This window comes from Heterocephalus glaber, unplaced genomic scaffold (assembly GCF_053883595.1).
Source record: "Heterocephalus glaber isolate CG9 unplaced genomic scaffold, H.glaber_assembly_v1.0 deba00001564, whole genome shotgun sequence".
Taxonomy (NCBI): domain Eukaryota; kingdom Metazoa; phylum Chordata; class Mammalia; order Rodentia; family Bathyergidae; genus Heterocephalus; species Heterocephalus glaber.
This window is the reverse complement of record NW_028258351.1, coordinates 2,155,325-2,168,641: the sequence shown is the minus strand read 5'-3', so window position 1 is coordinate 2,168,641 and position 13,317 is coordinate 2,155,325. Positions and strand designations below refer to the sequence as shown.

General features: G+C 37.0%; 1 protein-coding gene across 2 annotated transcripts in view; it reads right to left on the bottom strand.

Annotated features, from left to right (window-relative positions):
* Positions 1-753: 753 nt before the first annotated feature.
* Brip1 (BRCA1 interacting DNA helicase 1) overlaps positions 754-13,317 on the bottom strand; it is a 143,009-nt gene continuing 130,445 nt past the window's right edge. For both annotated transcript variants that reach the window (XM_021248691.2, XM_087191448.1), the window contains 2 exons: positions 2,696-3,022; positions 754-1,649 (listed from right to left, as the gene is read on the bottom strand). In XM_021248691.2, coding sequence (XP_021104350.2) covers positions 1,051-1,649; positions 2,696-3,022 — 926 coding nt within the window. In that variant the 3' untranslated portion in view covers positions 754-1,050. The remainder of the gene's footprint in view (positions 1,650-2,695; positions 3,023-13,317) is intronic.

The window sequence follows — 13,317 nt, the reverse complement described above, 5'->3', positions numbered from 1 at the left end:
CTTTTTCTCACAATGACAGTGAAGCTAAATAATTAAAATTGAACAGCTGGAATATTTCATTTGGCTTTTTATAACTTTACATAATTTTATGACACATTTGATTTTAATTTTATCAACAAAAAACCAAAATAATTTCAAATAAAAATGAGCTAGACATGGTGGTGCATGTCTGTAATCCTAGCACTCTGGGGAGCTGAGGCAGGAGAATCTCAAATTCGGGTCCAGCCTGGACAACTTAGCAAGACCTTATCTCAAAATAAAAAAGGGTTAGAGATGTAGCTCAGTGTGAAGGCCCTGGGTTCAATCCCCAGTACTGCAGAAAAACAAAACAAAACAAAACAGGAGTTTCCTTACTTTTTCTTACTTATAAGGCAGTTTAATAAGGGATTAAACTTTCCAAGACAAACTTTGATTTCTTAAAACAGAAAAAAAGATCAATCTGATGTAAAATCTATAGTGAAATAAGAAGTATGACTAGACTCAACTGCTATTAATCTTCATGTATCAGGATGAAAACAAATGGGTAAAGAGGAATATAAAACTATAAAATATGAAGTTACATGAAATTGGAAGTGCTAAGAAACTCTGTCTTTCAGACTAATTTTAAAGTGCATTTAGCTAAGTAACACTTGGAGGATAATAATTTTTAAGAATCACTTTATCAAAAGTTGAAAATAGTAACTTAGTTTCTTGAATATGAAATACTTAAAAATCTGACACTGAAAAAGTGTATCTTAGATTTTTAAAAAATCATTTATCCAATGTATAAATTATTTACAATAGTTTGACAAAAGCATGACAACATATTTTTATAACTTGACAATAAGTTATTATTACCTAACATCAGGAGCCACTTACTGCTTAAAGTTACTTCTATTCCATGAGTTTTTACCAGCTCCAACTTTTTTACACATTTTACATTACTATCAATGTCATCATTTTTTTCAGTATGCATGATTCTATTCCACTTTGTATCTGTGAAATCCTCAGTTTTCATTTCTCTGACTGAATCCACTCCTTTCATAGTTCCAATTTCAGAAAGGTCTTCTGCTAAAATGTAAATGAATCATTACTGAGTCTATCAGTTTCTATTAGCTCACTTTTTTCTTCATCTGCATCTTCAGGATCATAAAGCTCAGGTGTAAAATAGATAGACTCATCTTCTTCCTCCTCCTCTGTTTCAAAAGATCTATTTGGACTGGAATGTCTAACTTCTTTGCTTCCAAGAGACAATGCAATATCCAGGTCCAAGGTTTCTTTACAGCAGAGAAGTTGTTCTGAGTCATCTTTTTTAGTATGAGTAGCATCAATCTCTATTGATGGCACAGTGCTTTCTGACTGGGAGGATGGCCTAAATGATGTGTTTGCTGTTAGATCTGAGGACTCAGACTTAACAGTGAGAGGCAAAATGGTTTTATTTTCTATTTTTTCGGCTTCAAAAGTGGAAGTACTAGAGGCACAGTTCTCTGATGACTGGAGCTCAGGTATTTTCGTCTGTATTTTATCAGTAAAATATGGTCCCCTCAAATTAAAGCCAGACCAGCTAATTCTTTTTGTTAGTTTGTTGAATGTTGGCCTTGTGGATCTGGAAATCACATTTTTTTCTGCTTTCACTGCCTGGACAGACTCTTCCAATGATCCTGGATCATCTATGAATACAAAAATTTGAGACTTTTAACTTTCTCTTCCTAGCTAACATTATAATTGTTAGGTTATAATTTTTATTAGAAATAGTAAAGCAACTGCATAGAGTACATAATTTAGAGACTAAAATCAGCAATACTGAACTTTCTTCCCAGAATTTAAAAGAACAGAATGCTAACTCTGAAAGGAATATCATATCTCCAGTGTTTCCTAGCCCAAGTTATAATGCTGTCCAGGAAATGATCAAATTGCACATCAGGGATCTGGAAGAGGAAGAGGGCTGAATAAAGGAAGGAACAGGCTGAAAAATTACCTGGAAATCCACTAACTGGTGACTGAGAAGAACTGCCTTAATCACCAAGGAAACTTACAACCATAAAGCTATGAGTTTACTCAAAGTTATATAACTGGATAGTAGTTAAGACCAATACTATAACCTAGGTTTCTAGTACAATGGCCTTGAATTCACTATGACATTTAATGTTTAAAAATAGATATATTAAGCTAAAATGACATATAAATTAAAAACTTAAAATTATATCCAATAACCAGAGTTTGGCAAACATTTTCTTTTACAGTCCAGGTGGCAAATATATTAGGCTTTGAGGGCCATATTGTCTCTGTTGCAACTACTCAATTACTGTAAGCTCTTCTAGTGGAATGCATAAAACTGCTCAACTTTGTTGTCTGTAATATGTGAGTCCATTTAACCTTATGATGCTCTGATATCTATCATCTTACTTGAGGTTTATAACCAAACCTGGAGGAATAGCTAGGCAGGTATTCGTTTTTCTATTATGACTCAAAAGCACCTTTCATTATTTATATTAAGACAACATCTTGCTAAGTTGCCCAGGTGGCCTTGAACTTGTAGTCTTCCTGCCTCAGCCTCTCAAGTAGTTAGGATTACAGATATGTGCACCAGCCTGGCTATGATAACACTATTACAAACCAACATACTTAAGGAAAGTAATCTATACCAATATAAATATCATTTCACTATTATATAATGACTTCTCTATCAAATGTAAAAGGAAAGGACTTTTCATACGTTTTTCCTTTCTGGAGATGATGTCATTAGGTGGAGATAGATTTTTAGTCATCATTTTAGGACATTGTAGTTCCTGGACATGCATTTTTGCTTCATCTTCCCTAGGATTTTCTGGTGACAGATGACTTGCCGCTTCCAACAAACAAGTAGGGGTACTGTTCTCCAAACAGGCCACTTCAAGAGTAGAGTCATCTTGTGTACATTTTCTGTCCTTTTTGGATACATTAATGAGTTTTTGCTGCTTTTTGGAAAATTCAGCCAAGGACTCCAAGGCACTTTCAAAGGTTAAATGGTGCTGAATCTGCTGTCTTATCCATTTGGAAAGTCCTAAAGAAAAAATAAACCCAGAGGAAAATTTGGTTATTTAGTTACTAAGGTACTGAGATAAAACATACTTTTTCTAATGAAGTAATCTAATTTGTATATGAATATACAGAATGGTTATCAATACTTTTCCTATAGTTGTATTTCATATGTACAATATGCACATGACTTATGATGGGGTTACGTCTCGATAAACCTATCATAATGTTTAAAATATTAAAAGTCGAAATGCAGTTCATAAACCTACCTCATGCAACATGACAGCTTAGCAACACGGTACACTGTAGAGCATCAGTGGTTTACTGTTGTGGGTACTTGGTCAACTAGGAGCTGCAGCTCATGGCTGCTGCTCAGCACTGTCAGAGAGTATTATCCCTGTATCAGTAGCCAGGAAAATACCAAAATCAAAATTTGTTCCATTAAATGTTCATTGCCTTTACACTATTGTAAAGTTGAAATATTACAAGTGCACCATTGTTAGTTGGGAAACGTCTGTATTACCAAGTTGAGAATCGAAAAAATGGCAGATTTAATTTCATCATTGCATTATTCCTCACAACAACTGCTTATGTTTTTCACATAGGAAAGACAGAAGTTGTAAATAACACAATCTTCCATTTCAATGTTCTGAATTTGGCTCCATTTCTAAAAATAAATTCAAGGGCCGGGGATTTAGCTTAGTGGTACCGCTGCCTGCCTCACAAGTTCCAGGTCCAGAGTTTGATCCCCAGTACCAAAAATAAAATAAAATAAAATAAAGAATAGCACTCTAAAAAATAAATTTAAGATTCTAGTCTTAAAGGTTTTCATTTTTTTGTTCCTTTCCTCCACCAACACCAAATATATCATAAACTATTCTGAAGATGAAAGAAATAACACTCTCTTGTGAGCAAATCATGTCCTATCTGAATTTTTACTATACGGTTTTAAATATATATAAATAAAGTAAGGGATATGATTTGATTTGTGACATTTGGAAACTGTGTAAAAATGAACCATATTGAAAATATAAGGTATTTTATATTATGGTTCACTTCACAATTCAAAATATTTAGACTTTTACAAAATAAATATTCCCTGGCTAATGCCACTAAAACAAATATCTTTTGGAGCAATTAGTTTTAAGTCACTATGGTATTATAAGTTCCAAGAAAGATAAACCAAGGTTTCAAGCAACCTAAATTGTCATACTTTCATTTGAAATACATTTCTTTAGATTTTAATGGAATTTTTCTATCAATTCTCTACTTCTGAAAATTTATACAGAAAATAGCAGTGGGAAACAATGTTTTGCTAGTACTAACAAAATAAGAAAACATTTTATGGAGCCAGGGATTTGGTTCAGTGGCGCTGTACCTGCCTTGCAAGTGCAAGGTCCTGAGTTTGATCCCCAAAGCAAAGGAAAAAAAAGAAAGAAAACATTTTACATTTTATGAATGTCAGAAAAATAAAACTATCCAGAAATATTGGAAAATATTTAATTCTAAATATCAAAAAATTAGAACTATGAAGTAAAAATTTAAGCTCTAGATTTAAAAAATTTTTGACGGAACAAGCAGTTTTCTTATATTTATTTTGTTTGGGGAAAATGATTATACCAACTAAAAATGTGAAATTCTCTAAAACTGAAAAACCTTAGTATAAATAATTACCTTTTGATTTTGCTCTTTTTATAATCAAAGAAAACCTTTGTATGCGATGTCATAGTTTGCTTTTGAGAACTTGAAAGGATCTGAGCTCCACCTGCTGACTAAACACCAGCACTTAGCATTTTTGCTTTCATTTACTGCTTGACCTAAGCCACTGCCCGCTTTACATGAAAAGAAAAAGAAAAATCAAAAAAATGAAGCAAGCAGGATTTTCTGATTTAATCTTGATAGTTAAGTTTTAATATCACACCAAATATAGTAATTAGACTGAAATGGAAAAGGGGTAGGGTCTATGCCCACAGACAGCTTATCTGAAACCAAATTAAAATTTAATTAAAATGTACAGTATAATTGACTTTCTAGTTTAAAGGTGTGAATACATATTCAAGTACAGCCCACAGCTCTTTGATGACATGTGGATTCCTGGAACTGGTTCTGGAAGGACTGTACTGTTGGGTGAAAACCACAAGCACATGGGAGGCCCACGATTCCATGGGTCAGTTGCGTGCAGATCCTGGGAAGCAGCTATGTGGCTCAGACAGGCACAGCTGCGGGCGGATCCCAGCCCGGGGTCCACCTTGACGCCAGAGGCTGAGGCACACACCCCCAGGCCAGGAACCTGCCCAGAGAGGAGCTGCACGGGCACGTCTGCTCCCGCCAGGCCCGCCATTCCATCGGTGAGTACTTGCAGATCCCAGGGAGCAGCTGTGTGGTCCAGCCCAGCTGCCAGCGGATCCCAGCCAGGCCTCTGCCCCAACCCCAGAAGCTCAGGCACACCCGCCCAAGCCAAAGGCCCACCCAGAAAGGGGCTGCACAGGCACATGGGCTTCAGCTAGAGGCTCGTCATACCATCGGCCACAGCCAGGGACCCGCCTAGAGAAGAGCTGTACAGGCACACAAGCAATACCCAGAGGCTCACCCCGATACCATTGATAAGTGTGAGAAGACCCTAGCCAACACCTGTGCAGACAACAGAAACTGGGGTGCACAGCCCCCAACCAAAGGCCCTCCCAGACAATAGCTACATAGGGGCCCCAGCAAGAGGCACACCTAGATACCATCCCAAGCGTGCTCAGGACCCAGCCACAAGTCCACCCAGACAACAGGTCAGCTCAGGGATCCAAAAGGCCATGACTCTGAACCGAGGAACTGGTGTACTGGTGGGCAGCAGAGCAAAGGCTGCTCAGTGGCTTACTGAGAATTAAAGACCACTGGGTGAGGCTGCATCTACTGAAATGAGAAGACACATAAATAAGTCCGAAAACCAGACTTCAAGATCACCTAAGGGAACCCCAAAGGGCAATGAGATGAAACAATCTGATACACAACCACCTGGACTTCCTGAGCTGGCACCGAAAGGGGACCTGGAAAAAATGAAATCAGAAATAATTTCTCAGATAACAGCAGAAACTGCGCCCATACTACAAGATAGGATTAATAAATCTAGAGCAAAAACAGATAAAAAAAAATAGAGGAGCTGAGGAATATGACGGAATCCCAACGTAGGAAACAAATGGAATCCATAAAACAGATCCAAACAGATTTCCAGGAGATTAAAAACTCCACTGAAGGTTTACCCAGCAGAATGAGCCAATGCAAGGATAGAATTTCAGATACAGAAGATAGGATTGCAATTAGTAACCAGGGAAAGAAAAATTGCTTCAAAATTGTAAGGGACCATGAGAAATCAATCCAGCAGCTGCTAGACGATGCAAAGAAGAATAACATCAGAGAGACTGGAGTCAAGGAAGAAACAGGAGAGAGTGCAGATGACATAAAAAAACTGTTCACAGAAGTAACAGCAGAGAACTTCCCAAATAGGGGAAAAGAACTTGACATGGAGATAAGTGAGGCATATAGGACTCCAACTAGCCATGATCAAAAATATCTACACATAGGCATATAATAGTTAAGATTCCAGAAACCCCACAGAAGAACAAAATTCTAAAAGCAATTAGAGAAAACAAACAAATCACATAAAATGGAAAAGCCCATCAGAATCACAGTAGACTTCTCAATGCAAACCCACATGGCAAGAAGAGCATGGAGCAATGTATTTCAAGCCCAGATTGATGTACTTGGCAAAATTATCTTTCAAAATTGATGGAGAAATAAGATACTTTCATGATAAAGAGCACTTTAGGAACTTCACGAATACCAAACCAGCACTCCAAAAAATTTTAAACAATATCCTAGGAAAAGACAACGAGGATCACAAACCCAGGAAGTTCTGCAGAATGAATCTATCAGGCACAACAAGATATTAAAGGCAAAGGGGGAGAATCCAACAAAAAGAAAAAGTCATGACAAGGATAAGTCAATCCTATTTAGTTATCAATTATAGTTATCAATTATAACCATCAATGTCCATGGTCTCAATTCATCAATCAAAAGAAAGAGACTGGTATAATGGGTCAAGAAGCAAGATCCAACAATATGCTACATACCAGAAACACACTTCCACGAAAAAGCAGGAGAAAGTACAACTGACATAAAAAAACTGTTCACAGAAGTAATAGTAGAAAACTTCCCAGACAGAGGTAGAGAATTGGACATACAGATAACTGAGGAACATAGAACTCCAACTAGCCATGATCAAAAAAAATCTACACTTAAGACATATAATAGTCAAAATCCCAGAAACCTAACAGAAGAACAAAATCCTATAGGCAGTTAGAAAAAGAAATAAATCACACACAAAGGAAAGCCCATCAGAATCACAGCAGACTTCTCAACACAAACCCTCAAGTCAAGCAGAGCCTGGAGTGAAGTATTTCAAGCCCTAAAATAGAATAACTTCCAACCTAGACTGCTGTATCTTGCAAAATTATCTTTTAAAATCATTGGGGAAATTAGATACTTCCATGACAAAGAACACCTGAGAAATTTCATGAACACCAAACCAGCACTCCAAACAATTCTAAACAATATCCTAGAAAAAGACAATGAAGGTCACAACTCCATGAGGTCCAACAGAGGGAAGCCACCAGGCAAGGCAAGAAACTAAAGGGAAAGGGGGAAAAATAAAAAATAAAAGAACCAAAAACAGTAAAACATCACGATAAGGCTGAGTCAATATCTATCAATTACAACCATCAATGTTAATGGCCTCAATTTACCAATCAAAAGAAATAGACTGACAGAATGGATTAAGAAGCAAAAATCCAGCAATATGCTGCATACAAGAAACACATCTAACTCAAAAAGAAATTCATAGACTGAAAGTAAAAGGATGGAAAACAGTTCTCCATGTGACAGGAACCCGGAAAAAAGCAGGGGTAGCAATCTTATTTGCAGACAAAGTAGATTTCAAACAAAAACTAATTAAGAGAGACAAAGATGGTCACTACATCCTTTTGAACAATCCAAGAGGAAGAGATGACAATCATAAATATATATGCACCAAATATGAATGCCCCCAACTATACAAAACAACTATTAATGGACATGAAAAACCAAATAAGCACTAATACAATTGTAGTGGGAGACCTCAATACCCCACTATCACAAATAGATAGGTCATCTAGACAAAAAATTAACAATGAAATTCTAGAACTGAACCAAGCTATTGAACAAATGGACTTCATAGATGTTTACAGAGTGTTCCACCCCACAAAATTAGAATACACATTCTTTTGGGCTGCACATGGGTCATTCTCCAAAATAGACCACATGCTAGCTCATAGGACATGTCTAAGTAAATGTAAAAGAATTGAAGTTACCCCCTGTATATTATCAGACCATATAAAATTGGAGATCAATAACATAAGAAACCACAGGGCCAGGGATTTAGCTCAGTGGTTCCACCGCCTGCCTCGCAAGCAAAAGGTCCCAAGTTCGATCCCTGGTACCAAAAAAAACCAAACAAACAAACATAAGAAACCACAAAATCCCCACAAACACATGGAAATTGGATAACACCCTCCTGCACAACCAATGGGAAATTAAAGAAGAAATTAGACAGTTTCTACAAGTAAATGATAATGCCAGTACAATATACAGGAATCTGTGGGACACAATGAAAGCAGTTCAATGAGGGAAATTCATAGAAGTGAATGCCCATATTAGGAAAAGAGAGAACTCAAATTAACAACAACCTAATGCAGAACCTCAAGCTCCTAGAAAAAGAAGAGCATAATAAACCCAAAGCTCATACAAGAGAGGAAATTATAACGATCAGAGCAAAAATCAATGCAATGGAGACAAAGAGAATGATACAAAAAAATCAATGAAAGAGTTGGTTTTTTAAAAGAATAAATAAAATTGATAAACCTTTAGACAATCTTATCAGAAAAACGAAAGAAAAAGCTCAAATCCATGCAATTAAGAATGAAAAAGGTAAAGTCACAACAGATCCAGTAGAAACCCAGAGGATCATCAGTACCTAGTTCGAGAACCTATACTCTAATAAAATGGAAAACACAGAGGAAATGGACAGATTCCTAGATACATGTGAATTGCCAAAGTTAAATGAAGAAGATATAGAAATTCTAAACACCCCAATTGGAATGAGTGAAATTAAAAATGTAATAAAAAATTTACCAACAAAGAAAAGCCAAGGTCCTGATGGCTTCACTGCTGAATTCTACAAGACATTTAAAGAAGAACTATTGCCACTGCTCTTTAAGCTCATCAATGAAATTGAAAGGGAAGCAGTACTTCCAAATTCATTCCTGGAAGCAAGTGTTACTTTGATTCCAAAACCAGGGAAAGACCCAACCCAAAAAGAGAACTACGGCCCAATCTCCCTAATGAACATAGATGCAAAAATCCTCAACAAGATACTGGCAAACAGAATACAGAGGATCATCAAGAGGATCATATACCCTGACCAAGTCGGATGTATTCCAGGGATGCAAGGATGGTTCAACATATGTAAATCAATAAATGTAATACACTATATTAACAGAGTCAAGGACAAAAACCATAAGATCATCTCAATAGATGCAGAAAAAGCATTCGACAAACTCCAACATCCATTCATGATAAAAATCCTACAGAAAATTGGAATAGAAGGTCTTTATCTCAACCGGATTAAGGCTATCTATGAAAAATCAACAGCCAACATCATACGAAATGGTCAAGGGCCGGGGATTTAGCTCAGTGGTTCCGGCGCCTGCCTCACAAGCGCAAGGTCCCGAGTTCGATCCCTGGTACCAAAAAAACAACCCCCCCCCAAAAAAAACCCCAAAACTAAATGGTCAAAAACTGAAAACTTTCATGTTAATATCAGGAACAAGACAAGGATGACCACTATCGCCACTCCTGTTCAATACAGTTCTGGAAACAATAGCCATAGCAATTAGAAAAGAGAGAGAAATAAAAGGAATGTAGATACAAAAGGAAGAAGTTAAACTGTCATTATTTGCTGACGATATGATATTTTACATAGAAGACCCAAAAAACTCTGCCAAAAGACTTTTAGACTTGATAGATTCAGTAGAGTAGCTAGATACAAGGTCAACACTCAAAAAACAATAGCTTTCTTATACACAAATAACAGACTCACTGAGAGAGAAATTAGGGAAATAATTCCTTTTACAATAGCATCCCAAAAAATGAAATATCTAGGAATCAAGCTAACAAAGGAAGCAAAAGACCTTTACACTGAAAACTACAGCACTCTGAAAAAAGAGACTGTAGAGGATATAAGAAAATGGAAAGACATCCCTTGTTCCTGGGTAAAAAGAACCAATATAATGAAAATGGCCATACTTCCACAACTGCTGTATAGATTTAATGCAATACTGATTGAAATTCCAACAATATATTTCACAGAACTAGAGAAAACAATCCGAAAATTCATTTGCAACCAGAAGAGACCTACAATAGCAAAAGCAATTCTAGGCAACAGAGACATGGCAGGGGTACCACAATCCCCAACTTGAAACTATACTACAAAGCTACTGTGATAAAGACAAATGGTACTGGCAAAGAAACAGACCTGAGGACCAGTGGAACAGATTAGAAGATGCAGAAACAACGCCAGACACACTCAGCCACCTCATCTTTGACAAAGGAGCCAAACACCCTCACTAGAGGAAAGATAGGTTCTTTAATAAATGGTGCTGGAAAAATTGGGTTTCAACTTGCCAAAGATTAAAACTAGACCTATATCTCTCACCATGCACTAAACTAAAATTGAAGTGGATTAAAGATCTAAATATTAAAACAGAAACTATGAACAGGCTGGAACAGAGGTTAGGTAGAACTCTTGAAAACATTGGTGTAGGAAAAGATTTTATGAACAAAACCTCAGTTGCCTGTGAACTAGCACAAGCAATCAACAAGTGGGATCTCTTCTTCTTAAAAAGCTTCTGCACAGCAAGAGAAACCACCAACAAGGTGAAGAGACAACCCACAATGTGGGAAAAAAATCTTCACCTGCTGTTCCTCAGACAAATGTCTATTATCTAGAATGTATAAAGAACTTTAAAAAATCAGACCTCCCAAATTTAAAGACCCAGTACAAAAATGGGCATCTGAAATGAACAGACATTTCTCAGACAAAGAAGTAGAAATAGCAAATAAATACATGAAAAAATGTTCAACATCACTGGTCATTCGAGAGATGCAAATGAAAACAATGCTGAGATTCCACCTCACCCCAGAAAGAATGGCTGCTATCATGAAATCAACCAATAACAAATGCTGGCGGGGCTGTGGGGAAAGAGGAACCCTGCTCCACTGCTGGTGGGAGTGTAGACTGGTGCAACCACTGTGGAAATCAGTATGGAGATACCTCAAAGAACTAGGACTGGAAGTCCCACTTGACCCAGCTATTCCACTGCTGGGTATCTTCCCCAAAGAATTAAAAGAATCATACCACAGTGATATATGTCCACCCATGTTCATAGCAGCACAATCTGTAATAGCTAAAACTTGGAAGCAGCCCAACTGCCCATCAACTGGAGATTGGATTAAAAAATGTGGGGTTTTTTTTAATAAAATGGAGTACTACTCAGTCATAAAGAACAAGAAACTAGTCATGTATAGTTAAATGGATACACAATGAGGCGATACTCTTAAGTGAAATAAATAGGACACACATATGTAAATACCGAATAGTTTCTCTAGTGTGAGAAACTGAAAGTGTAAATAAGGACTAAAAGGTATAATAGATAATGTGAAATAGGAAGAAAAGGGGCAAAGAGGAAGGGGAAGTGGGATGGGTAGGGAAAAAGAAACAAGGGAATGGAATATGAGAAAAAAAAATGGAAACAAAGTCTTTGTAGATAGGGAGGGGTGGAAGGGTTGAAGGGAGGGCAGGGGAATGGGGAAAAAATGAGAGGCAAGATGGATTATGTAAAGGTGCAAATTTCTAATAATGAATGTCATTATATTGTACCTTAAATATACCAATATAATTAATAATAAAAAAAAGAAAACCACAAGCACATGATATTTGTTGATTTGAGTGGGGGTAAAATGATCATCTACTTGGTCTTGCTGTAGTTGTGTTTTACGAACTTTCAGAAAATACTAGTTCTGGGCTGGGAATTTAGCTCAGTGGTTCAGGAGCCTGTCTCGCAAGCGCAAGGTCCAGAGTTCAATCCCTGGTACAAAAAAAAAAAGAAAATACTAGTTTTAACTAACATAAATGCTAAAACAACTGAAGTATCTCTAAAGAAACAAGCAAAGAAATACAACTTCAACATAACCCAAAGTAAGAGAACATTAAGCAACCAAAAGAGATGCATTTTGTTTACTTAAATGTAAAAATTTGTAATTTCTTCAAAAATTCATTTCTTTGAAGAGCTTTTCTCCTGAAAGTGGTAAATAAAGCATTATTATATTATCGCATTATATCTTATATGCTATAAGACTGGAGAATCCTAGCTGATTTAATCTTTGTTGATAACTAAACAAATTTTCATTTATAAAGAATTTCTGTAATTATAAACAAATGAGAACTAAAGAACTAGATTTCTAGTCAATGGAAATTAGTCATGTTTACTTCAATAATTCAATTTTTCTATTTATCTTTAAAAACAGATGCCATTAAATACAAAAGATTTAAGGTGGTGGAATAGGAAGCCCCAGACCCAACTTCTTCCTATGAAGAAATAGATTCAACACTATATGGACCAAATCCCTTTATGAGAAATCCAGAAATCAGGTAAGAGGCTCCTGAATGCAGGCTAGCACAAAACCAGCTGTATCAAGGCAAGTAAGAAATTTTGTGGCACCTTCTCACTATAGTCCCTACATTGGAGCAGTGCCACATGATTGAGAGTGAAGTCCCAGCTTTTGCTTCTCCTTGAATAGAGGCGAGAAGGCTGGACTATATGTCCAAAGTCTTGACTTTCGTGGGAGGCTCTGCAAGGCACTTGCTTCCGCCTTGCCCATCTTGAGATGCTGACACGATCTAGGATACTCTGCATGCCTGGAGACCACTGAGAACAAAAGAGTGAAGCAGCATAATGCTGCTCCAGAGGAACCATGGTGTGGGGGAGAAGGTGGGCCAATGAAGCTCAGTGGCCATTTCAGGAGGAAGAAAGAGATGAGTGTGTCCAGTGTCTTGGCTTTTCATTAAGCTCCCCAGGGACTGGGTCATGTGACATGGATCGGACCTGGCATACTTTACATGTTGGACAGCATGAGGATGGAAGAGCTGGGCTGCTGCTGCTTTAGAAACCCCACAACACA